The sequence below is a fragment of the Barbus barbus genome (assembly GCF_936440315.1).
Source record: "Barbus barbus genome assembly, chromosome: 37".
Classification (NCBI taxonomy): domain Eukaryota; kingdom Metazoa; phylum Chordata; class Actinopteri; order Cypriniformes; family Cyprinidae; genus Barbus; species Barbus barbus.
The window spans coordinates 3,638,546-3,659,250 of NC_136715.1; the positions used below are offsets into that span (position 1 = coordinate 3,638,546).

At 36.0% G+C, this 20,705-nt stretch overlaps 1 protein-coding gene and 5 pseudogenes across 7 annotated transcripts; 3 read left to right on the top strand and 3 right to left on the bottom strand.

Annotated features, from left to right (window-relative positions):
- The first annotated feature begins 406 nt into the window (after positions 1-406).
- Positions 407-1,850, top strand: LOC306857095 (annotated as a pseudogene). Its single transcript has 2 exons — positions 407-454; positions 568-1,850. The product of its transcript is annotated as an uncharacterized misc_RNA (transcript).
- Positions 1,851-5,366: 3,516 nt separating this feature from the next.
- Positions 5,367-6,062, bottom strand: LOC306856604 (annotated as a pseudogene). The gene is made up of 2 exons: positions 5,830-6,062; positions 5,367-5,716 (listed from the first exon to the last, which is right to left on the bottom strand). The product of its transcript is annotated as an uncharacterized misc_RNA (transcript).
- Positions 6,063-10,037: 3,975 nt separating this feature from the next.
- On the bottom strand, positions 10,038-11,341 carry LOC306857094 (transcription factor HES-5-like; annotated as a pseudogene). The gene is made up of 2 exons: positions 11,109-11,341; positions 10,038-10,995 (listed from the first exon to the last, which is right to left on the bottom strand). The product of its transcript is annotated as a transcription factor HES-5-like (transcript).
- A 2,404-nt stretch (positions 11,342-13,745) lies between these two features.
- Positions 13,746-14,135, bottom strand: LOC306857097 (annotated as a pseudogene). Its single transcript has 2 exons — positions 14,086-14,135; positions 13,746-13,978 (listed from the first exon to the last, which is right to left on the bottom strand). The product of its transcript is annotated as an uncharacterized misc_RNA (transcript).
- Positions 14,136-15,850: 1,715 nt separating this feature from the next.
- On the top strand, positions 15,851-16,395 carry LOC306856605 (transcription factor HES-5-like; annotated as a pseudogene). The gene is made up of 2 exons: positions 15,851-16,083; positions 16,197-16,395. The product of its transcript is annotated as a transcription factor HES-5-like (transcript).
- A 1,082-nt stretch (positions 16,396-17,477) lies between these two features.
- LOC306857092 (transcription factor HES-5-like) lies at positions 17,478-20,033 on the top strand. 2 transcript variants are annotated; one of them, XM_079396784.1, is made up of 2 exons: positions 17,478-17,684; positions 19,213-20,032. In XM_079396784.1, exons 1-2 carry the CDS (start codon positions 17,607-17,609, stop codon positions 19,615-19,617), a joined length of 483 nt encoding a protein of 160 aa, XP_079252910.1. In that variant the 5' UTR covers positions 17,478-17,606; the 3' UTR covers positions 19,618-20,032. The 2 variants fall into 2 exon arrangements, with proteins under 2 accessions (XP_079252910.1, XP_079252911.1); XM_079396785.1 differs by lacking the exon at positions 17,478-17,684 and adding an exon at positions 17,929-19,106 and having other exon boundaries at positions 19,213-20,033.
- Positions 20,034-20,705: the final 672 nt, after the last annotated feature.

Here is a 20,705-nt window from a genome sequence, read left to right on the forward strand (position 1 = left end):
AGTAATTCAGATCACAAAGTGTAAGAATGCCATGACGTTGATGTCATGAGATGCTTCAGTGCTCAGTGATGTACGCGTGCTCACTGACTCCACGTGTTTCTAGTGATGATGAGCGTGACTGCTTCAGTGACACTGATGTGAACATGAGCTCTACAGGTCAGCACTTTCCCAGATTCACCCTCCACCTGCTCCTTTGAGCCCCTGATGGAGGATCATTGAGCATGTGGCGGCCCACATCCCTCATTGTCTGTTTGAGCTCTTTCATTGGCTCCAAACTGTGAGAAACTCCAACAAGCTCAAGCCTCACACATTCATATGGAGATTTGGGAGTATAAATAGAGGAGCTGCAGCCAGTGCAAATCAGACTCACTCTGAACAGAGAGATCTACAGAACAGAGATCCAGACATGACACCTACAATCATCTCAAAGGAGCATCTCCCTCTCAACAACAAGGTACATTCACATCCTACTTACAGCAGCATTACTGCAGCAGCTTTCACTGCTCTTCTAAACCATTGGCTTATTTGAAGTCAACTTTCCTAATGCTTTTCTGTCTTCATTTGCAGCTGAGAAAGCCAAGGGTGGAGAAGATGCCCAGAGATTGTGTCAACTCAAGCTCAAGTGTCTTCTGGCTCCAGAGTTCCTCAAGCAGCAGCCTGATTCCAAGCTGAAGCAGATATCCTGGAGATGGCATTTAACTTCATGCAACACCACAATCGCAGTTCACATGCTGTCAATCAAGGCTTCTCTTTTCTTGTCCAAAGATGAGATGATGACAGAGAAGAATACAGAAGTACTTCCAGAAGCTGCAGATATCATGTGAGCAGAACAGGAGGGAAAGTGTCCTGCCAGACCAGAACACCTTCAGAAAAGAGATGCATGTCAACAAGTGCTCCATCTGGAGGCCTTGGTAGAGCCTTACAGCAACCAGCAGCACATACTGAATTTCTACATTAGACTATTACGTATTCAGTTTCTCTTTTTGAGAAAAAAAGTGTTTCATGAGTTCCAGTTTGGAAGAGATATTTGTACTGCTAAGTGCTCTGATGATTCAATCTTCTATGAAGACTTCCAGATGGGAACATTTACTGATGTCTATATTAGACAACACTGACTTTAAGATACACCTTCATGGGCTGTGAAGGAAATACTCTGATTCAATCTTCTATGAAGACTTATCTTTTCTATTTTTGAGAAAACGTCCTTTAACTATATTTAGTTTGAAATATAACTTGCATTGCAAATGCCATAATGGCATTTTTCTGCAGGTCCTTAGAATTATTAGGCTACAAGTGCATTAAACTACATTTTTCATATCATTTGGGTATCATTTTCACCTTTGAGGTGATGCAATATGTGACTGTAAAGTCAAAGCAGCTCTGTTTGTTTCATGTTGAAACATTGTTCTTTGTTTTGCCAATGACAGAAAGAATTTATTGATCATATTTGTTGTTTTGAGAAATTATACCTGCATCAGTATGCTACTGTCTTCTAAGAGGATTTTTTTTTTTTTACAACAAATTTTATTTTTCTAATTCTGAAAAGAATGTGAACCCCCTGTGGAGGTTAATGTAAAACTCTCTAATGCATTGTTTAATTATAGAGATCTATGCACACTCTATATACGGCTGTATGTGTTAACTGTATTTACATTATTGTAAATCTTCTGATATAATGTGTTATGCACATTTATTGACATTTGTTATGTGATCAGTGTCCTCTAGAGGGCTTTTTTTGCACAGAGGTTCAGTTTAATTAAGCAGGTTGTATTAAAAACAAATGCTTTCAACTGTGAAAGTAATGTGTATGAGAAATATTTTTCATACAGAAAGAAACAATAAACTGAGCTCAACCCGATTATGTGGTTTCTTTGATTTTCTACGATGCCTCAAAGTTCTTAATCACTGAAGTCACACTTAATGTCTGAATGACATTAGACAGCAAAATATTACAGGAATCGTCTGTATCTGATATTCAATTGTTCAAAAACTGTTAGTAGCTACTGGCTGCTTGATATATACTGAAACAACTTGCTCTTATTTACATATTTAAGCTTTACTTAACATACATAATGAATGTGATGTTCAGTAGACAGACATCTATTGGTGCTTAACTGAACTGAGTGAATGAATAGAGTATGAGAAACAAACCCGCTGAGACAACAGAACTCAACTAGACAGCAGGGGTCAAAGGTCAATGACCTTGTATGAAACTTTTAGAGTTCCAACATGATGCTCTATTCTAAAACTACTGAAAAAATATAGTCCCATACTCGTCATTTGTGCTCTGCATTTAACCCATCCATAGAACGAGAGAGATAGAGAGAGGGAGAGATAGAGAGAGAGGGAGAGAGAGCGAGAGAGATAGATAGAGAGAGAGAGAGAGAGAGAGAGAGAGCGAGAGGGAGAGATAGAGAGAGGGAGAGATAGAGAGAGAGGGAGAGAGAGCGAGAGAGAGAGAGAGAGAGAGAGAGAGAGAGAGAGCGAGAGGGAGAGATAGAGAGAGGGAGAGATAGAGAGAGAGAGAGAGAGAGAGAGAGAGAGAGAGAGGTTCAAGACTCAAAGTGTATTAAAAATAATTTTAAACATTCTCATTAAATGTTACAGGTTCGCTGTCAAAAAGTTAAAGCTTGATATTTTTATTTAAATTAAAGCACAACTATTTGGATCAAGTTAAATAAATTAGAGTTTATCATAATAAATATATAATAAACTGATAATGAATGAAATTATAATTTTTTATAATGAAAAAAAGTATTTAGATTTGTAAATATATTTATACAATTATTTAGCATTATACATTAAGCAGCATTGAACTGCTCACAAAATGTGACAAAGCTCAGTATTTTGTTAATTAAATCAGTGGAAAATCATGCAAACCCAATTTCAAAAAAGAGTGTAAAAGCAAAATATATTTGATAATTTAAATATAAGAATACAATTAAAGCTATTATAAAAGTTCAACAAAAACGTTGAATGTTTATAAACTGATATTTCTATTAATTTATAATTTGTACAAGTTATTTAGCATTACACACTGAACAGAGTTAAATTAAGCGCAAACACAAACAACTTTTAACTTCAGGTCCATTAGCGTCACATCAAGATCCACAACCATGTTTAAATGTCTCTGTATATGCACATTCATATACATCACATACATCAACCTGTGGTCAATGGGGGTTTATCTGGTATTAGATGACAAGCATTCAACAGCCTCCCGAGGGAATGTTTATTATAGGATCAAGCAGTCATTAGCATCTGAATAGGCACATGTCTATTGTTCAGTGTGGGAAAGCTCTGGAACCCAGAATCACAGCTCAGTGTCATTAGCATCCCAAAACCCTCAATAAAACTCAATGCTTTCGAGACTCTGAAACAAGAGAAAACAGACTTGTCTTGTTCTCGTCCATATCAAAGGTTTTAAAACTCAATCCATTTTTTTTTATTCTAAACTGACCAGTCAGTCTGCAGCTTTAAACACTTTGAAATGTTACCCAAAGTCCCAAAAGAAAAATCCCACAGAAGTGTATTTAAAATTAAAAAATCCATTTAAAAATAGTCAAATCACTTCATTTATGCCAGATTCACTCTCAAAACTGAACATCCGAAGGACTTTTAATTCTTAGTTCAACCAAAAATGAACAAAGATTTGGAGAATTGCATCACTTGCTCACCAATGGATCCTCTACAGTGAATGGGTGCCGTCAAACTGAGAAATAGCTAATAAAACATCACAAGTAATTCACATGACTCCAGTCCATCAATTAAAATTTTGTGAAGTGAAAAGCAGCATGTTTGTAAGAAGAAGAAAAAAAAAATCAGCGTTTTTAACTTCAAGCTGTCACTTCTGGCCAAAATACAAGGCCATATCCATAATAATGTCACAGTCAAAAAGTACATCCCCTGTTGTCCTTTCTCATCAAAATCCACCAACATATTTGTTTAGAATTGTTTTGGTCTGTTTTTACTTGTGCATATTTATCTCCTGATTCAGACAACATGACTTTTTACTGAAGATAGCAATATTATGGATAGCGCACTCGTATTTAAGCTGGAAGCAACAGTTTAAAGTGAAAAAAATCCTAATGATGCATTTGTTGTTTGCAAACACACAGCTTTTCACTTCACAAGATGTTAATTGATGGAATGGAGTCGTGTAAATTACTTGTGGATTATTGTGATGTTTTTATCAGCTGTTTGGACTATAATTCTGACGGCACCCATTCACTGTATAAGGATCCATTGGTGACCAAGTGATGTAATGCTACATTTCTTCAAATCTATCTTCAAATTCAGCTACATCTTAGGATAACTTGAGGGGGTGTACATTTTTCAGCAAAAACAATTATATTTTTAGAAATATTACAAAAGGGGATATTTTAACTCTTTACTTATGAGCAGCCTGATAAACAAACCCCAGGAATAATTCATGCTTGTGATAACCAAATCATGAATGCATAATGAAATCAGACAAAGGTCCTTTTTTTGATTGTTTTATTTCGCCACAGACTGATTGAAATACATTCAATGGCCTTTTTCTTTCATATTTTAAAATGAATTCCTTCACAGAAGGAAACAACATTTCACTTACACAGTGAAAATTTTTTCACAATTGTTTAAGAAATAAATACCCTTACAAAAGGCAGTTCAAAAGCACAGTACATGGTACTGACAGAAAGATGAGGTATAACCTCTTGAAAAATTATTTTCATATACAAACAGCATATTATTTTCTCAGAAACACAAATATAAGCCCACTTGGGTTTCATATAAATCTCAATACGATTGAAAACAATCATCAATATTAATTACAGATACTGACCAACTCTTGGCCACAGTAACAAAACATGAGTAACATGTTGTTCAGATTACATAATTCTGATAATCTTTCAAATCTGAAAGAAATTTTAAGACTTATTATAAAGCCAAATTAAGACATGCTCATGTAGGCATCATTTTTTCAAAACAACAAATATGATCAAAAAGATCAATAAATGCTTTTTGCTAGTTGCAAAAAAATTAAGCATGTTTCAACATGAAACAAAAATAAAGCTGATTTGACTTTACGGTCACATAATGCATCACCTCAAAGATGAAGATTTACACCCAAAGGATATGAAAAATGCAATTTAGTGCACTTTTAGGCTAATACACACTGCTAAAACACAGTGTGCCATCATGGTAATTTAACTAAAAAATAGAGAGAGAAAAAACTCAAAAAGAGAAAAATCTTCATAGAAGAATGAATCATCAGAGCACTTAGCTGTACAAATATCTCTTCCGAACTGGAACTCATTAAACACTTTCTTTTCAAAATGATAAAATGAAAGTTTAATAGTCCACTAAATCTAGTGCAGACGTCTTTAAGGCTCTACCATGGAGCTCTTGTTGACATGCATCTCTTTGCTGAAGGTGTTCTGGTCTGGCAGGACACGTTTCCTCCTGTTCTTCTCACATGATATCTGCAGCTTCTGGAAGTGCTTCAGCACTCTTCGCTGGATCTCTGTCTTCATCTCATCTTTGGACACACCTGGAGAAGCCTTGACTGACAGCATGTGAACTGGAACTGTGTTGCAGGAAGTTGAGCATCATCTCCAGGATATCTGCTTCAGCTTGGAATCAGGCTGCTGCTTGAGGAACTCTGGAGCCAGAAGACACTTGAGCTTGAGTTGACACAATCTCTGGGCATCTTCTCCACCCTTGGCTTTCTCAGCTGCAAATGAAGACAGAAAAGCATTAGGAAAGTGTCCTTCAAATAAGCCAATGGTTTAGAAGAGCAGTGAAAGCTGCTGCAGTAATGCTGCTGTAAGTAGGATATGAATGTACCTTGTTGTTGAGAGGGAGATGCTCCTTTGAGATGATTGTAGGTGTCATGTCTGGATCTCTGTTCTGTAGATCTCTCTGTTCAGAGTGAGTCTGATTTGCACTGGCTGCAGCTCCTCTATTTATACTCCCAAATCTCCATATGAATGTGTGAGGCTTGAGCTTGTTGGAGTTTCTCACAGTTTGGAGCCAATGAAAGAGCTCAAACAGACAATGAGGGATGTGGGCCGCCACATGCTCAATGATCCTCCATCAGGGGCTCAAAGGAGCAGGTGGAGGGTGAATCTGGGAAAGTGCTGACCTGTAGAGCTCATGTTCACATCAGTGTCACTGAAGCAGCACACGCTCATCAACATTATACACACGTGAGAAAGACAGCATCAAATAGCTATTTTTATCCATCTAATTAAAGAAAAAAATATATACATATATTTAATTGTATTAAAATATTCAATATTATTTATTTGTTCATTCACGGTGTTAAACAGGAAAATATTTCAATGATGCAAACAATATTCAATTCTGATGTAGCCCTAAAAAGAGGACAATAGTAAACAGTACATTTTTCAGTTAAACTTCATTGTTGACTGAGTTCAGTTTAATAACTGTGTGAAGCTCATATGAGTTAAATTTATCTATAGAACAGCTCAGTTTAGTTCTCATCCAATAGTGTCAGTACATTCAACTCAATAATGTTGCCTGATATTTAGTGTCAACTATAAGCAAGCCAAAAGGGAAATTATTTATTTGTTTGTGAAAGACCGAATTAATAAATATGTCATCTACTTTTAGTTGGCCATATGTGTGTTGCACTTACACTGACAATAAGCAGTGCTCTAAATATTTCAGTAAACAGTGGATTGCCATAAAATAATTTTTCAACATTTATGTATATGAATGCATTTGTATCTAAAGGTTTAGGGTTGTGCACTGGAATTTAGATGTCATTGTCTCCATTGTCTGAGACTCCAGGACTCCAGATGTGTGTGTGTTTGTGCTGGTCAGTGTGAGTAGATCTCATGTGAGGTTCCCACACCGACTCTCTGTGTTCACATCAATGGAGCACAAAAGCATCCAGAGTCCTGAATGGAGCATTAGTGACGCTGAAGACTTCAACCTGACGTCACCAACCATCTGGAGGGAAACGTCCTGATGCACAGCGACATGTCCTGACTTGATGCAGGAGTCAAAGAGTTATCACCTTCTGATCAGAATTAATATTATGCAATGAGAATATGCAAAAATATGGATATTAAATGTATTATTGAATATGTAAAACATAACTTCTTAATTGCTTTTTTTTTTTGCAAATCGATTTTAGTTAAATTTGTGACATGTTTAAAATGATGCAAAAATTTTGCCATTTTAAAAGTTCATGATGCATTCAGGAAAATAAACCGTGATCGTGCTGGAATTCTGTTCATCATCAAACCAGCTCATCAAAGTCCCTTGTGTGTTTGTCAAATCTTGAGCTTGTGTTGGGGTTTAGGATGCTAATGACACTAGAACTGTGACTCTGTTCTCCAGAGTTTCCCACACACACAACAATAGAAGTGTGTCTATTCACATGATAATGATGCTCAATGCAGGACAGATTCCCTACAAGCTTTCTCACGCCTCTGATGCTGAAGATTTGCTCAAATAAACATACATTTTTACAGAAATCTGAAGATTAATTTCTTAAAATGAAACATTTGATTCAGTTATTTTCATTTTGGACTTAATTCAAGTGTGCTAATAGTATACTTCTTTTAAACTAAAAATAGGAAAGTATACTTTTAGAAGAAACCGAAACAACAGATGCCGCCACATGTAATCTAACACGATCCTCTGACATAAAACAGCATCAAAACTGTGTAACGTTATGGAATAAAATGCTTTCTAATGACTTTTAAGCTTTGGGGTATTGACTCCATCTGATTTGATTATCATTCCGAATCCAATTCATAGTATTTTTTCAGCTTTTTGTTCAAAATGTTGTTTATTTCTTTACATTTACATTTACATTTATGCATTTAGCAGACGCTTTTATCCAAAGCGACTTACACTGCATTCAAGTTACAGTTTCTACATTTTATCAGCTCTTGAGCTTTATTTGTTTTTGTTTTTTTAATGAAACTTACACTCAAGTGTTTAAAAAAAGAATGCATGAAGCTAGAATAAAATGTTTTCGTTTACAAGCAGCTTTCTTTTGATGTTTTGTATGTCCAGATATTCATATAACAAAATATATACAAATTAATACCTAAATAGGGTCATAGTACTATACTTAAAGTATGGTGAAAAGAAAACTTATGAGTATATTTGCAGTTTAAAACTACTAAACTAGACGTTTACTGAGACTATACTTCAAAGTGTACTAAAAATGCTACTAAAAGTATTTAATTAGTAATAAACTATCAGTGTACCTATAAGTTCACTTTTAGTGTAGTTGCAGTACAAGCTAAAAACATTGATGTAAACTAGTTGTGTACTCAAAGTTTACTACTGTTATACTTAAAGTATACTTTTATATACTAGAAAGTGGGCCAATTTAGTCTCAAGGAGTATTAAAATAGTAAGCATACTACTAGTAAACTGATATTTGTATACTTTCTACATAAAGTATACTTAAAAATATACTTGAACTTTACTTAAGTATACTTAATAAAATAAACTTTAAGTATACTACTTTTTGGTAAGGGTTATCATCAGTGTTTGAATCTGAAATAGTATAAAGTTATAGCCAAATCCATTGATATTGACCTCTGACCTTTGGTCTCTTAGTTGAGTCTTTTGTCTTGAGGGACTCTGAGTGAGTTCTGTTTCTCACGCTCTGTTCATTCACTAAATTCAATTACGCAACAATAGACGTGTGTCCTACTGAAACCCACAGCAGACACACATCTGCAAATTTTTTAATTACTTAAACTGATCAAACTGGCTGTTATTTTGTTCTCTAACATAAGGAATCTGATTCACTTGCAACATGATTTAAATAGTTGACAATTCTTTCTGTCTCTTTACATTTTGAAGATAAAATAATCCATAATTTCCAAGAATGAATATGTGAAATTAAAACATCTGGTTGTTTACAGTTTCCTGTCATACAACGATTTGGATGATTAATATTTGAACAATGAGGAAAATATATTTTTTATAAGTCCCTATAGAGAATTAAATTATTAAATGCCAAGGATTTAATTGGCATAATTTACCAGTGGGATCTAATTCAAAATTCAAATGATTATATCTATCTAAATTTTTAGAAACTATTTTGAAGAGAATGTCCACAAAAAGAAATGCAAGAGGGCAAAATCACAAAATTTTAGATTTTCTATCCTCATTTTTAATTATTGTTGTACGTAGAGTTATTAAGAGCTTTTTTTAGACAAATTTTTTTAGACAAATCAGTAAATTTTGCTTGTGGAATAAATATATTGTGGAATTTATATGTATAGTGCCTTCCCAAGCTGCCCATACCGTATGCACTTATGCGGCCCCATACCATCAGAGATGATGGCTTTTGAACTGAATGTTGATGACACGTTGGAAGGTCTCCCTCCTCTTTAGCCCGGAGGACACAGTGTCTGTGATTTCCAACAAGAATGTCAAATTTGGACTCTTCTGACCATAGAACACTTTTCCACTTTCAAACAGTCGATTTTAAATGAGCCTTGGCCCACAGGACACAATGGCGCTTCTGGACCATGTTCACATATGGCTTCCTTTTTGCATGATCGAGCTTTAGTTGGTATCTGCAGGTGGCACAGCGGACTGTTTACCGCCAGTGGTTTCTGGAAGTATTCCTGGGCCCATTTAGTAATGTCAATGACAGAATCATGCCGATGAGTGATGCAGTGTCGTCTGACGGGCTGAAGACCACAGGCATCCAACAAAGGTCTTTTTACACACTCTTTCACAGATCAGAGAGTCTCTGCCCATCTTTACTTCTGAGAGACTCTGCCTCTCGAAGACGTTCCTTTTATAGCTAATCATGTTACAGACCTGATGTCAATTAACTTAATTAGTTGCTAGATATTCTCCCAGCTGAATCTTTTCAAAATGTCTTGCTTTTTCAGCTCTTTGTTGCCCCCATGCCAACTTTTTTGAGACCTGTAGCAGGCATCAAATTTGAAATGAGCTCATTTAGTGGATAAAAGAGTCAAATTTCTCCGTTTAAACATTTGTTATGTTCTATCATGAATAACAATGGCTCATGCGATTTGAAAGTCTTTTAGTTTTCATTTTATTCAAATTTAAAAAACATCCCAACATTTCTGTAATTCGGGTTGTAAACAGGTGATAACATATCACAACATTTGCATGAAGAGATCTCCAAAATACATAAAACATATTGGAACTCACATAAAATATTATTGAACTTTACAAAAGTCATGTGACATTTACCACAAATCATTATTAACATTCCTCCACATGAGGGATAAAAGCAAAGCATAACATAAACATTTAGTGATTAATGTCAAGGTACTTGACAGTTAAAATATTCCTATAAAAAATATAGGAAAATAAATCAGTCCATGTACATCCCCAGGTGTCACACTCAACAGAAGTGAGTTAATAACATTGAATGGCTGAAAAAAACAAAACAAACAAACACTGAACCACGTTTATATATGATTCTAATGAGATGAAATGTCCTATGAGGACAACAGAGTGTTTATCATACTGATAATATATTCAAAACCAGTTCACAATATGGGATATTTCTATTCCACATAAAGCAAAGATTTGCAATTGTATAATAAAATGTAATATGCCTTCATTGAAGGTATATACAAAAGTATAAAAAAAAACACAATACATTTCCGGTGATGGAAACAAAACTGTATTCATAAAATCAAATCCAATGATGTTCTTTACATCTAATACAGATGTTTTCCTCGTTTGCTTTCCTCCAGATGGCACTGCAGGCTAAATGCTTTTGTACAGATTGACGTGCAGCTGATGGAGGAACAGAAGCTCATTCATCGGATGATTTCAGCAACTGCTGGAAGTGTTTGCTGTTTGTTTCTCAGCAAAACAGACCATCATCTCCAGGATATCCGCTTTCTCCAGCTTGTAATCAGGCTGCTGCTTGAGGAACTCTGGAGTCAGAAGACACTTGAGCTGCTCGATGCTGCTGTTGACACAATCTCTGGGCATCTTCTCCACCCTTGGCTTTCTCAGCTGCAAATGAAGACAGAAAAGCATTAGGAAAGTGTCCTTCAAATAAGCCAATGGTTTAGAAGAGCAGTGAAAGCTGCTGCAGTAATGCTGCTGTAAGTAGGATGTGAATGTACCTTGTTGTTGAGAGGGAGATGCTCCTTTGAGATGATTGTAGGTGTCATGTCTGGATCTCTGTTCTGTAGATCTCTCTGTTCAGAGTGAGTCTGATTTGCACTGGCTGCAGCTCCTCTATTTATACTCCCAAATCTCCATATGAATGTGTGAGGCTTGAGCTTGTTGGAGTTTCTCACAGTTTGGAGCCAATGAAAGAGCTCAAACAGACAATGAGGGATGTGGGCCGCCACATGCTCAATGATCCTCCATCAGGGGCTCAAAGGAGCAGGTGGAGGGTGAATCTGGGAAAGTGCTGACCTGTAGAGCTCATGTTCACATCAGTGTCACTGAAGCAGTCACGCTCATCATCACTAGAAACACGTGGAGTCAGTGAGCATGTGTACATCATTGTGAAACTTATTATATACACACACACACACACATACACATTATAAAGCAAAAAAAAAATATAATAATCCCATGCATTATTGACTGGATTTACTGATGCAATTGTGTGTAAAATGAAGTACTTTAACAATTTGCAATTTATAAATCATATCATATTTTATGATATTCAGCATTATCATTGCTTTTGTGACGTCACTCACATACGATGGGCTCCAGATGAAGCAGATGTGTGTGTGTTTGTGCTGGTCAGTGTGAGTAGATCTCATGTGAGGTTCCCACACCGACTCTCTGTGTTCACATCAATGGAGCACAAAAGCATCCAGAGTCCTGAATGGAGCATTAGTGACGCTGAAGACTTCAACCTGACGTCACCAACCATCTGGAGGGAAACGTCTTGTCAGTTCATTTCACATTTTAAATTTCATACCATTGCATAAACTGGTAAAATAATGGAAATATGGGATTACTTAAAAAAAATTCCTTTAATTTTTCAGAAATGTTTTGATGCAGTATTGCAAAAATGCATACGTTTGCATTACATTTGTATATGATTTAGTGCATTAATGCCTTGACCAGATGTGCACAAAAAAAAGTATTATTTAAAGTATTATTTTTTTTCGGCATTGAAAATAAAACCTAAACGTCTTCTGTGTACATCAGATCATTCAGCAGCTCATTACATGTATAAAAGTGCACTGAGAACCACAACTCCTGGGGCTTTCCACGCTTGGCTCTGAATGGATGCTGACTGAACAATAGAAGTGTGTCTCTTTATCTGTTGCTCATTCATTCACTCACACGCCTGTCTGTCATGTCCTCAGGGTGTTTCGCTTTACTGGTCATTAGTTAGAAACTTGCCCATTTCAACTATGAAACAGTTTTGACTTGCCACAATCTCACCTGAAGAAATTATGTCAGCTGATTTTTTTTTAGTAGTGTTGGATGGATGAATGAATATGGGAACAAATACATTTTCTAATTTCCAAGTACATTTAAATAAAACAATTTAAATGAATTGTATGGCTTAGTAGTTTACAGTTTGTGCGTGTCAAACTGTAAACAATCAGCGATTTTGAATGAGCTTGCTTTCTGACATAAGAAACAGAAATAGAATGCACTCAAAATACAGGTGACTTTATCAACTCTTAACTACTGGAGACCAAAATGAATATGTCAAAGTGATCACTAATAACTTAAAGCAACAACTTTTAGTATCTATTTTAGCGACACTAAAAATAACCCCAAAATGTATGCGTTTTAAAGAAACCTTAAAGTTGTATGTTGGCAATTTTCTGGTATTTCAAACTACTTTCCATCATTTTGACAAAAAAAAAAACAAAACCAAAAAACATGGTAAATGTTACCGATAAGAAAAATAGGTTACATTTTAAAGCGCCTTTGTGAAAACAGACCGAGAGTGGAGGTAAGAGAACTTTACACAATATTTTAAAATGCAGTTGGCTTGCTTGCTTGAAAAAAGCTGATATTAATTCACTTGTAATATAAATGTATGTATGACTTTAATAATTTCTCTCACTGCAGGACATGTTATCTGTGTCCATGTAATTGTAATCAGGTAAAATAGTGGTTTTGTCAACTTTTGTCCATCACAGCTAATTCAGAGACATATAACCTAAAAATCACATGCACCAGGACATTTAGATTCTGCTAAAAACAGTTTAGACATTTAATTTGGTTTTCTAAGCCTAAGTAGATATGACAAGTTTTTTTTTTAAACCGCTCACATTCAAATGGTACAAAATCAGAGGAAGATATAAATGCAATAAAAAAATCATTTATTTTATAGAAACAAACAAGAGCGTATGATTAAAAATCATCACAAAAATAGCCAAATGATACACTGTATCTTTAAAAATGAAATAATTTGATATTTTGCATGTCCTCCAAAAGAGAGCATGGTCAAACTGTTTTTAAAAACATTCAGTAAATTTCTCTTCAAGAGAAAAATACAGTACAATTTTATATCTAAATGCACAACATGCATCCTCAGCTTGGTGGTTACCACAATAATGTACATTTCAATCAATGCACAACTTCTTTTATAAGCCCTATGAGCCTTGCTAAAATATGCAGTGACATTATCAGAGTCTTTTAGAGAAAAAAGTCCAGAGAGAACAAGCAAAGTGCTATTTTCCTCTGAGGTAGATGTGCGGACACATAAAATCACATCAAGTGCTTGACTTGTTAACCCTTCTCATTTGCAGGTCCGTCTGGGATGGACGTTCGCTTTAAAACAATAGCATTACGTCCTGATCTGGAGACGGAGAAAGACGCAGAATTTCACGAGAACACCTGAAGTAGCCACTGGGGAAGATTAAGGCCTTTTTTCGAGCTGAAGAAGGACACAGTCTTCTCCAAAATGTCAGATGCGGGAATTCCATGATGGAGGTGGTCTTCAAAAGAAGCTTTCAGTTTCTCCACTTTGCTGAAACATTTTCTCTCGAAGCTGTAGAGTTTGCACCTGCAGTCCAGAAGAGAACATCTTTAGTGTCATTGTGAGTACGTATAAATCAAATTCATGAAGCATGTAAAATGACACTATTGCAAATACTTAGATGCCTTTCTCACCTGGCATAGTGAAGGTTGTCCTGAGGGGTGATGTACATGTAGGCAGGCATGTTTGATGCTGATGTTGAGTTTCAGGAGTTTAAGTATCTGAAGCTGACAGATCTCTTTGGATCTTCTTCAGTGGTGAAACCAAATCCCACACAAGACCCTCAATCTAGCCCAATTTTATTCTAAAATGTATCTGCAGCCAGCCAATCAGAGAGCAGAGAAAAATGGAACAATAGGCTTGTCATAATTTTCATTGGTCCTTGGGTTTTTAATTGAACTCTTTAGTGGAGAGGTGGGTTTTTTCCTCTAGTGCCATCTGGAGGGTCAGCCATGGGAGAATAATTGAGGGCATGAGGACTCGGGTTTTGGCTGTTCTCACACTCAGATTAGCAATGAGGATTTGTGGAAATATTTACTGTATGCTTGTAATTTCGTTGCAGTCTAAATTTATAGTTGGGTGTAAAATGTTTTAACACAAATATAAGTATTTTAATTTTTAATCCATGTTGACTTAATGTTGTCAGTGTTAAATAACAACCACAACAGTTTTATTTTTTAAACAGATTTTATTTTAAAGTTTAAAGGTATAGCTTCTGAAGACATTTCATAGGCAAAAGGGAATATATATATATATATATATATATATATATATATATATTTATTTATTTATTTCTGTAGACATATAATCTAAATAAAAAAATATAATAAATAATAATTAAATAGGTTTCAGTTAAAGTAATTCTTTAAAGTATATTCCTAAACAAATACACTATATTGCCAAAAGTATTGGGTCATCCCCTTCTAATGAATGTGTTTGACGAGATTTATGGAAAATATTTTCTGTATGCTTATAAATCAGTCATAGACATCCAATAGATTTAATGGCTATGTTTACTTTTTTTTGACAAAGTATTTCTCTTTTTAAAATCAATATTTACTTGAAGGAAGAAGAAAGATACAATAGGAATAATTAGTAATTTTTTACTATAATTTTAACTATTTAGAGGTAAAATGATGCTTTGCCAGACATTTTACAGAATACAATCTAAACACACACACAAAAACAGAAATGTATCAAATGTATCACTGAAATGCTCACAACACATTTAGTAAGCAAGTCAATAAACAAAAACTGAATAGCATCCTCCAGGCTTCCCTCCAGAAACACAGTTAGTCCAGCCCTGTGGGAACCGACACACTTCTATTGTGTGAGTGATTTAATCTGGTGAATACAGACGTGTGGGAAGCCATGTGTCTCTGTGACTCCACCAGCTCCAGGAGCATTGGGCCGTGTGATCGGGGTCCACATTATGCCGTGAACCAGCTTTGCATGCGTGCGTATGTGTGTGTGTGTGTATGTGTGTGTGAAACACAAGTCTGAGAACAGGTACAACCACAGATCTCATAGAACAGCTGTTTCTCCAGAATATCCTGTTACATCGACCTAAAACACTTTTATTACAGCATTTCAACTGATTCAAATCTGCAGCTGCATGTGCTGATTTTATTCTGAACAATTCAACTGTAAAAGAATAGTATGTAAATACAAAGCTAAAATAATGTATGCATTTAAATGATTTTTAAAATGTCATTGCTTTGCACATTTTTTAAATGAACACTGTTGTGCTGTTTTACTATAGGCGTGAAATGTTCTTTTAGATGAAATAAAATCTCAGTATGGCACATGTTTGATGTGAACATGAGCTCTACAGGTCAACACTTTCCCAGATTCACCCTCCACCTGCTCCTTTGAGCCCCTGATGGAGGATCATTGAGCATGTGGCGGCCCACATCCCTCATTGTCTGTTTGAGCTCTTTCATTGGCTCCAAACTGTGAGAAAGTCCAACAAGCTCAAGCCTCACACATTCATATGGAGATTTGGGAGTATAAATAGAGGAGCTGCAGCCAGTGCAAATCAGACTCACTCTGAACAGAGAGATCTACAGAACAGAGATCCAGACATGACACCTACAATCATCTCAAAGGAGCATCTCCCTCTCAACAACAAGGTACATTCACATCCTACTTACAGCAGCATTACTGCAGCAGCTTTCACTGCTCTTCTAAATCATTGGCTTATTTGAAGGACACTTTCCTAATGCTTTTCTGTCTTCATTTGCAGCTGAGAAAGCCAAGGGCGGAGAAGATGCCCAGAGATTGTGTCAACTCAAGCTCAAGTGTCTTCTGGCTCCAGAGTTCCTCAAGCAGCAGCCTGATTCCAAGCTGAAGCAGATATCCTGGAGATGATGCTCAACTTCCTGCAACACAGTTCCAGTTCACATGCTGTCAGTCAAGGCTTCTCCAGGTGTGGCCAAAGATGAGAGGAAGACGGAGAACCAGAGAAAGTGTCCTGCCAGACCAGAACCCCTTCAGCAAAGAGACAAATTTCAACAAGAGCGCCATCTGGAGGCCTTGGTAGAGCCTTAAAGACTCAGACTGAACGTCTGCACTAGACTCAGTGGACTATCATTTTTAAGTTTTCCTTTTTGAGGAAAAGTGTTTATTAAATTCCAGTTTGGAATGTATGTTATTATACAGTCAAGACTTGGCTTCACTTTATTTTACATCAGATGTAATGTGCATGAATGTATAATGTGCAAGGCATGTATTCAGCTGTTTGAGTGCTTCCAACTTCATGTGATTCAACATGTCTTTAAAAAACATTTCTGTTTATAGAAAGAATTCAATTTCCCATCTATTTTGATGGGTTACCTTTAAGTGATCTCAACTTGTGCTTCACATTGAAGCTAGATATCATTTTAACCTCATAATGAGCCTTTGAGTAAATTGTTATTTCTCATTGTTTGAGCAAGTTTGGACAAATATTGTCAGATTATAAAGTTTTAAACAGTTCCTTTTTGGAACAAGTTTGTTACCCATTCCTTTCATAAAGGCATGTATTGTAATGAAAACTGTTTTCAATGAGTCACTTGTAGCTATTGTATCAATATCGCCTACATGTATTTGACATTGCATGTGTAATGTGCAAAACTTCTGTTTTCTCATTAGAGATCTAATAAATTAAATTGCTCTTCAATCACCTTTTGCCTTTTACTGGTATTGAAACCAGCAGAACATGTTTAACACAATAAATGTTTAATAAGTGATAAAACAAGTTGGATTAAATAATAAAAACACCTTTACAAAAGGCATGGTAAGATTTGAGACTAAAACTTATGCTTGCCATACACTGTAGACAATTCTCTAACTAGATTCAATAGAAAACAACATGCAAATATTACATTAAAATGCAACAAAGTGAGCCTAAACAAACATTATGTCAAGCAAATAGTCTCTAAATTAATTGTTCTCCTTAGTAATGGCATGATCTGTGCACCAATCCAGAGGAGGCCATTAAGTGCATCTGATGTAGAATCGTTTGATCGCCTCTCTCTCGTGCAGAGACACGTGACTGCGAGAATCCGCGCGCGTAGCTGGAATTGGCGCGTTATTTTAAAAAATCAACGGTCATCTCCAGAATATCCTGAAGTCTAACAAACTGCCGCTCGGACATCGGTGTAGTTTAGTGAATATGTTCTTTACTGTTGGTGATTCTCCGAGGTTTTTCCACAAGAATCTTTCGAAACTGCGTAGAAAGAAGAGAAAAACGGTAAGTTTGACAGTGTTTTGAGGTAAAATAGAGGTCATATTACACTGACCTTGTGGTTCTCAGGACACCATATGCTCTCACAGCCTTGGTATTGACTGACTGGTGCCATTTTGTGATGATTTAAGGAAAAAGTGTGTAAAATCCTCTCCTCGTCACATACGGATGAAGTCCAGCGGTTTGCTGTATTTATAGCTGGTAAGAGTTATTTCAGGCTGCCAGCCAATCAGAGACGAGCGCGAGCCGCGGGCTTTAAAGTGGAGACGGCGGGTTTACGAGCTTCCTTCCTCTCCCGCTGGGAAAACACTGTCACGGGCCACTAAAAGTGTGCCTCACACCCGATTAGAAGTCCTTTAGTGCTGACAAGACCAACAACTCGATGTGAGGCACTAAAACGACCCAGACACGCTTCAGACAGAGTCTTTGATCCTGAGGTGTTATTGCTCCACGTGGAAACGGACTTTCCCAGCCTCAGGTTCCAGTTTATTGCACTGATCTGTGTTATAGAGGAAGAAGAATGCTGATTTTTTTGTAATTAATGTTTACATTTCTTTTTGAAAAAGTTTAAGTTGAAATATTTCATTTAGATGCCACATTTCAATTAGATTTAAAGAGAATGTGATTTTGCTAGAAATCATTGAAATAATCTGATTAACTGCCACATAAAAACATTTATTAGCAACAGACATTACTTATTTATTTACTATTGTTGTTTGTTTATATATTAATATTTTAAAATAAATAATCTACAGTGACTTGGGGAATAATATAATAACTCCTGAAATAATATGAATATTTCTTCTTTTTCTTTTTTTCTTTTGAAAAGGTTTTTTAACAAAGTATAGATTCATATTTAGTCTTAAGGATTTTAGAAAAACTTAAACTTAAACATCTTATTTTTACTTTTGAATGACCTGGCTTTTTGGAAAACCATATCTTTCGCCATGATTATGGCTAGAAGCTGACCTGGTGAAAGGAGAATATTTCATTCCCAGTACTGGATTGTGTTAGTCAAGATAATGTTTGCATCACGTTTAGATAAAAAAACAAAAACGCATGCAAATCTGTCGTTTAATCACATATTTACAAAATTAAACACCTAGTTTGATTATTGAAAAACTGATTGACCTATTGATTAATTGGAACTAGATAAGGTAAATGCAAGTCCTGTGGGATTTGTACTGCCAGTGTTTGATTTGATTTGTGGAGGACGCCTCACCCACTGGCCTCTGAGTGTGGGAAAGCTAATCCTGACTGGGACTCATGGCTTTGTAATGCTAATGAGCTCCTATAAATAGAGGAGTGCGACCCTCATTCCCAACACAACTGACTCGCTCTCCTCAGAGAAACTTCTCTCCATCTGAAAGAATGGCTCCAGCCTACATGACTGACTACTCTAAACTTTCCAACAAGGAAAAGCATAAAGTAAGTATTTTTGACACTTGAAATGCAATTGTTTCTCAACATCTCTCTTTTGTTCTGCTGTGAATTTTGAAGCAAACATCTAACCGAATGTCTCCTTCCTCAACAGTTGAGAAAACCAGTGGTGGAAAAGATGCGCCGAGATCGCATCAACAACTGCATCGAGCAGCTCAAATCCATGCTGGAGAAGGAATTCCACCAGCAGGATCCAAACACCAAGCTGGAGAAAGCTGACATCCTGGAGATGACGGTGGTTTTTCTGAAACAGCAGCTGCAGCCCAAGACCTCGGCTCCACAGAAAGCCCACTTTGACGGCTATTCCCAGTGTTGGAGGGAAACCATGAGCTTCTTATCTGGAAACGCCAAGGTGGACGCTGTACGTCAGCATCTGAACCGCTGCCAAGAAGCCCAGAGATCATCTAAAGACCTCACTCACGTGTCTCCAGCTTCCTATCAGCCCACCAAGGTGAAGCAGGAACCATGTGCTCACAGACCTCTCTGGAGACCCTGGTAGACGATGAAAGACTTTCACAGAAAAACTAGATGGTGGTTTTACCATCTCTTATGTTGTAGGAGATGCTTCCTTTTCTATGTTAATTTCTTTTGAAAGAATGTCTTTTTATGGTAATAGAAAATGGGTTTCACTATGTGAAAATCAAATTTTCTACAGGTGATTATATTATAATAAGAGGTTTATTGTATCACCTCTATAGTTTTCCTCATGGATGGACAGAAACTTCTCAATGAAGAGTCAATGAACATATGTTTAACTCCTGTGGAGTCAAAGACAAAGTAATTATTTGCAATATTTGATATGCAAATGTTATAGTTTCTTCTTATGAAGGTTGTGAATTTTCAAAAAAAACTATAATATATTGACATGCCTGTTAATTGTGCAAAGTCACATACAAATAAACACTTTTTGAATATAATCAGCCCTGCTTTCCTCATTATTAATCAAAACAAATGCTCTGTACTGCATGTGATTAATGGACCTTTGAAATTTAAACAATGTTTTCAAAAAACCACCACAACACAACACTGTCAAGTGCTCTCAATTTGAGCCAATGGGAGTCCATTTACACTTAATGGTCAAAGAAAATCCCAAAATGACTACAAAAAGTCCTTGTGTGAACATTTACATTTATGCATTTATGCTTTTATCTGAAAGGTGCACTGTCACCTTTCAAAAGGTATTAATATGTACCTTTTAGGTACTAATATGCACCCTTTAGGGATAAAAATGTGCAGAAGTGAACCTTTTGAAAGGTTCTGCCAGTGACAACCTTTGTACCTTTTTTTCTGAGTGTGTATACATTTTATCAGTTTGCAGAAATCCTATTTGCATAACATTTTAATTTATATCCAGTCAGCCATCACAAATTAAATCTATCAGTTTTTTTTTTTTTTTTGAAAAAAATAAATAAAATAAAAATGATTATACTATTAAATGCCTATTAAATGAGCATGCCAGCTGCTATATCTTTAGAAATATCTATATTTGTCCCATGTGTCCTCAGTTTTAATATGTACATGCCTCTTAAATATTTTTTTATGTCATGTGATAAATGGCATGGATTAAACTAGGCTTGAGTTTGAGCA